The following is a 6,000-nucleotide window of genomic DNA, read 5'->3' as shown; positions in this document are numbered from 1 at the left end:
ATTTCGGGAATATTTTATTCTTCTTACCAACCTTAGGCAGTATAATTATTTCAGCAAGTTTCCACTCGTTAGAATAATAGCTGAGCCTAAGGTAGACTGCGAAAATCTTATATATTACACTCTTCGTACTAAGCCAGTATGCCTTGAGAAAACAAACGGTTACCCGATTGACTCCGGGTAATATACTTCTGATTTCTATTACATGTTTTTTCATTTTTTCCATAATAATTATTCTTTTTTATAATAAAATTGTTTAATAGTTCTATTTCTATAAAGGATTATACTATAGATCATTCAATACTTTAAAATAATTAAATATTATTATAAAAAGTACTTCAGCTTTTTTTTTAATATTAATAATTTTCTAACCTTCAATTACTAAAGGAGAGGCCTTAAGGCCTACTTCTGAAATTAGTTTGTACCAATTTATAACTTTATATAGTTTCTAATTATTTTGTATATTATTTAAGTACTTAATTTAATAGGCTTGTTTCGATATTTATATGACTCTTTGTAGATCCTGTTAGGCAATTGTTATTCTATTAATAATTCTAGTTTTTCTAGCTTGTATATATATTTGGTATACCTCCTTACACTCATCGGTCTACTATAAGAATAATCGATAGGGTTTACAGCCTTTCTACCCCACAGCTATTATAGAGGTACTTAGTATACTTGTAAGTCTGGTGATCAGTCTATCAATATTATAGATAGATCAGAGGTTTGGGTTTTGGAGGTTTATTAAGTGGTTGGTTATTATACTTGTTAGGCAGGGTAAATCTGAATTGTATATCCGGATATACGCTTGCTTGTATTCAGAGGTTCCTCTATCCGAGATGGTAATAATTTGAATGATATAATTAAAGCTACTGTACAGATTGTCATCGATTATTGTTGTAGCGGTAGTTAGATTGAAAAAGGTTAGATCCAGAATATATCCCTTTGTATACATAGGGATACCAGGAGTCCCGATATACTCCATTTCCTGTTTAACAGTTCATTATACAAATATATTATCTTAGTTGGTAATTATTACTCCGGGTTCCCATAGATCATACTTAGCATTGAAGTCATCTTCAATAACCGTACTAGTTTCTAAGGCGATCTCTAGTCCAAGTATGTATTCTATTATTAATAGATCGAGTAAGATATAATAGGTATTGAGGATTGAATACTTATTAATATTAATTCAAAGTAGATCCCTGCTTTCAGTTTGCCTCATTTATCTGATCTTCAAGTTGCCTCTTTTTTGTACATAGATGATCACTCGTGGTCTATGCTCAGGGCTATTAGTCACTCTCTAGGTGTCGATTGGCTGGTATTGGTTATATGCGGCATGATTTTGGGTTGCTGAGTTATTGTATAGTCGGGGTTCTTGGACACAGATGATATCCATATCAGCCTCTCCAGCGACCTGTAGGAGGGATATGAAACTCTATAATAAGTCTACTAAATCACTTATTAATATCTTACTAATTAAGAGATATCTTAATGAATAATATCTATATAATAAGATTTTATATTATAGAATTATATTATTATATAGTTATATAATAGTATATTTTATTAAATTGATTTATAATAGAATAGAATGAAATAGAAGTATATAGAAAACTATTAATTAAAAATAAATCAAATTGATTGATATACTTTCTTTTTATAATATAATATAATTCTATAAGATATAATTTAAATCGATTTTACTTATAAGTATGAAAACTACTAGAATTTCATTATAAATTAAATAAATCTACATTATTCTTTGGAGAAAACCTAGGAAAAAGCAAGCAATTCCATCTCAATTTAGCCTAGTTCTTATAAATTGAATCCAATTCAACTCTTATATTATATGTTCGATTCGTCCCTAAGCTTAAATTGACTAGACCTTCCACTATTATTATTATAAAAGCAAACCTTCACGAGTAACAATACATCGTGGAGCCATGTCCGCTGAGGGTGTTGTTCACAAGAAATTTTAAACATCCAGGTGTTGTAATTTTCTAGTTACAGGATGAGGTTCATTATTATATGTTATTTGATTTATTTATTCGGCTGTATCCGTTGACGAGCAAGTCGACTGGATCCCTACATATCCCCTGATACTTCTACCAGATCCGAAGGGTAATAGGGCATAAATCAAAAAATTCTATATCTAGGTATAGCCACTTCAAATACTCGGTCCTCCTAGCTTGGTTTCTAGGGCCAACCAAGCTGGTGTTGAAATTGTTGCAGACAAGTATTATGTCAAGAATTTTCACAAATCTGGCATAATTCTGTCTTTGCTATAGAGAACCATATATAGTCTGACGTCTATTCAAGAACCAGAATCTGTTCTTGAGCAGGTTCGATAACTGCCAAAAATCTGCTTCACTTTATTTCCGAAGAGGGGCAAAAAAGGAGCACCAAGAGATATAAACTTAACTTCCCATTACAAGCTGTTTGAATATTCACATTTGCGAGCAGATTTTGGGTGAAGCGGATTTTTTGCCGATTTCCTTTGAAGCTATTATGTAAATCTTGAGAGACAAATTTTTCTTCAGCTTTCCTGACTTGATGTTAAATCTATCCCAATACAAGATACGATAAATCCGATATTTTGCCATTTGTTTGTATGCACGTATATATATGTATACGTCAATCAGTGACTTCGATCATAGCAATCCTCCTCATCAATCTGCCTATCCTCATTGGCCAGAAAACTTGAGAGTGCCGACATCATGTTATTCAACACCATCACGCTTTTGCTCTCATGTGCTTCCGCTCCTGCTTTAGCACCTGCAAATCCACCACACCAGAAACCAGAAGCATTTTCTTCTGGAAAAGAAACAACCGTTCGCTTCTTTACGAATACCCACTCGGAACATTCGTCGAGGCTATCGCAGTTCGCCCTAATGGCGAGCCTCTTCTTACACTGCCTTATAATTCTTCAGTCCATAGCATTGACCCCCTGTACTCAAACTATACCCCGAAAGTTGTGCATAATTTCGATGGCCTCACCATATTTGGCATCACCGAGTATGATCGTGATATCTACGCCGTAAATGGTGGCGGCTTCTCTTCGAGTACAGGTCCAGTCATTGGCACTTATCGTGTCGATTCTTTAAATTTAACGCAGACCACAGCAACGTCGTCCACCATTGCAAACATTTCTTCAGGTCAATTTCTCAACGGTATGACTTCCTTGCCTCGGCAGGGCGTTGGGCCGTCTAATGTGCTCGTCAACGATGTCGCCGCTGGCGTGGTCTACAATCTAGACCCCATCTCCGGCAAATATTTCATTGCCATCAACAACACCTACACACAGGCACATCAACACACCAACCTTGGGGCTATAGGCGTTAACGGCATCAAAACTGAAGACGGAATGGCTTACCTCACCAATACAGGTCTAGGCATGCTTGTATGTTTTCCCATCCACGAAAACGGCACAGAAGTCACAGGTGGACCAGTTGAAATCTTGTCCCACGAGGCGAACTTTACTTGGTTCTACGACGATTTTGCGCTCCGCGGCACCATTGCTTATGTTACGACTGGCTCTGGAAATTCTATCGAGCGCGTGGTTGCGCCTGCGGTAGATTCACGGGGTCCGATTACTTCCGAGATTGTGGCAGGTAGTCTCAATTCTACGATTGTAGCAGGACCAACAGCTGCGGCTTTTGGGCGCACGCCTTGGGATAGTCATATCTTGTATGTTACTACAAGTGGGGCGTCGAATGTACCTGTGGACGGGAGGGTTAGGATTGGCGCACAGGTGCTGGCTATTGATACCAAATTATGCTCATGGTCTTAGATAATTTGGTGTTAGAATCTTGACACAGATTTTATAAAATTTATACATCATGAAAGAAAGAGAAGGGAAAGAGACAATAGGGAAAAGTTGTACTTTCTGATTTGTACATTGATTGTCGGCACACAACTTCATGTCCAAGAATATTGAATCTCAAGCAACGGTTAAATAAAAAGAAAGAAAAGAAGTAGATATCGGTATAATCGTACGGATGTAGTAGTTGTATGATATTCTATTGTACCGAGTGTAGTATTTTCGCTATATTTTAGTCTTAGAAATATTATCTAATCATTTCCTACTATATAATTAAGAAACGATAATGAATGTCAAAATCCTGAATATACAAGTTAAACTTTAAAGTGGGGGTTCAATTGAATGATACAAGGAATTGTCTTCATTTTTATAAGTAAGTAGAAAAGCTTCATAAAGTAGTTTAATTATGATCTACGTCAATTATCGAAATTGGAGACATTTGAGCTTAACTACCGTTCTAACGTGAATGTGAGGTTGGTCGATCAAGATTCAATCTGAGACAAGTCGTCTGGGGAAACAACATCACAAAATTTATTTTCCCTTACAGTCGGAGAATTTCTAACCATCATATTTGTACTGATCGTCTATGATCAGAGAATTTCAAGTCTAGATCACAACTCTATGACATCTTCTTGTCATTGTACTGATTAATATTCTCAATGAAGAAACATGTCTACCAAATAATTCTCTACAAACTCCCATTAAGACTGTATCATCATAAAATGTCCTATATCTGACTGATAGCAATCTTATGGTTACTGTATATATTGATCATCGATCCATAAAGAAGTACTAGAGCATGGTTCTAAATGGAGGTGAATTCTCTAATTTCAGTCTCACCGCCTTCGATTTACCATCAATCAACTCATTCTGCGCATACAAATCAACATTGAAATTCGAATGCGGTGAGATAAGATTGGTAGTATATACCTCCGTGTATGATGCAGAATTCATGATAATCATAGATTACAGCGTTATCATATTTTCTTGATGGAGGTATTCTCAAATGAAATATGAAACACAGTACATTAGAGCCAATTTTTATTTCGTCTATTTCCGCCTTGTGTATAGTCGTTGGACGATCGCCACCCGTGTCTCAAAATGTCAGAAAGCTTACACTGAAATTATCTGTGTATGGTTTACACCTGATTATCTTCACCTCAATTAAGAGAATACTAGTGCCGAAACGAAATCGAACAAAGTGAGGCTCATTCATGATTACCTTCAAGTTAATGTGTATAAGAAGGTGCTCATATCTTCTTATTTTTTCAATCATTCAAGTCGTCCACACATACCATCAAGCTTTCTTTACAAACATTATAACAGTGCAAGCCTACCAGCCACCAATAAATCACCACCATGAAGCTCCTCTTTGCAACTACACTATTCTTGGCTTCGGTCATGGCCATGCCCAGTCAACTTGCAGCCGCGCCTGATGCTACTACTGAGATCGGATGTATGTTTGACGTAATCTCACCCTTTTCCCGGCATTCCAGCTGATACCGTTACAGATGTTCAAGGAGCTAGAAGTGGGCCTCAAGATGACCTGAGCAAGAGAGATCTCGTGAAAGAGAGTAGAGAGGCGGCGAATGAATTCTGTTCAGGAATATATGGTAAGTCACAAAATCATACGGCTTCTTCCACAGCTTGTATTTTCATATTTTGATAAACGAGACTAACCATAGGGGGTTTAAACAGGATATTGCTCAGATACCGTCAAGTGCTGCGATGGCCGGATCTGCACACGTTGCGTAGGGGATACTGCCCCGATAAACATTTGCCATCCTGCTCAATGCGCAGCCTTTCAAGCCTAAATGGCTACATTAGAGCCATAACGGTTGCTTGAATACTTATCTAGGTGTTGGGAGTTGTATCTGTTGGCAAAAGATGTTTGACTTGCATGTGGTTAGTATACAAGGTGGTAGGCGGCGGTGGGGGAAACAAGAATGGACTTTCACAGTTGTAATCTTCTATAATCTAAGGGGCTGTCTTGTATCATGGGACTCTTTTAATCATGTACTTTGTCATTGCTTAATTCAACATTTTATCATTGCATCCTCTGTTTATTCCATGCAAAGTGCACGAATGTAACCTCGCTTCTTGCGATATATGATAGAACCCAATAGTCCCATTGCCTCGTAAATCTCGTATTCACACAAACAAAACGCGGGGAGTTAGTT

At 37.0% G+C, this 6,000-nt stretch overlaps 2 protein-coding genes across 2 annotated transcripts; both read left to right on the top strand.

Moving 5' to 3' along the window:
* Window positions 1-2,749: 2,749 nt before the first annotated feature.
* EAF02_010074 (uncharacterized protein) lies at window positions 2,750-3,790 on the top strand (the record flags this gene model as incomplete). The annotated part of the gene is made up of 1 exon (XM_038906122.1): window positions 2,750-3,790. The coding sequence occupies one exon, from the start codon at window positions 2,750-2,752 to the stop codon at window positions 3,788-3,790; it is 1,041 nt and encodes a 346-aa protein (XP_038754234.1).
* A 1,328-nt stretch (window positions 3,791-5,118) lies between these two features.
* On the top strand, window positions 5,119-5,864 carry EAF02_010073 (uncharacterized protein). Its single transcript, XM_038906121.1, has 3 exons — window positions 5,119-5,276; window positions 5,332-5,433; window positions 5,519-5,864. The coding sequence occupies exons 1-3, from the start codon at window positions 5,180-5,182 to the stop codon at window positions 5,632-5,634; spliced, it is 315 nt and encodes a 104-aa protein (XP_038754233.1). The 5' UTR covers window positions 5,119-5,179; the 3' UTR covers window positions 5,635-5,864.
* The last annotated feature ends 136 nt before the right edge of the window (window positions 5,865-6,000 follow it).

The sequence above is a fragment of the Botrytis sinoallii genome (assembly GCF_014898435.1).
Source record: "Botrytis sinoallii strain Bc 23 chromosome Unknown BSIN_023, whole genome shotgun sequence".
Taxonomy (NCBI): Eukaryota; Fungi; Ascomycota; class Leotiomycetes; order Helotiales; family Sclerotiniaceae; genus Botrytis; species Botrytis sinoallii.
The sequence above is the reverse complement of the archived record's forward strand: the minus strand, read 5'-3'. Positions and strand labels throughout refer to the sequence as shown.

Coding starts and splice junctions, on each gene's coding strand:
- EAF02_010073 (XM_038906121.1), top strand. CDS start 5,180: ATGAAGCTCCTCTTTGCAACTACACTATTCTTGGCTTCGGTCATGGCC. Junction 5,277..5,331: donor TGCTACTACTGAGATCGGAT/GTATGTTTGACG, acceptor ATACCGTTACAG/ATGTTCAAGGAGCTAGAAGT. Junction 5,434..5,518: donor ATTCTGTTCAGGAATATATG/GTAAGTCACAAA, acceptor GGGTTTAAACAG/GATATTGCTCAGATACCGTC.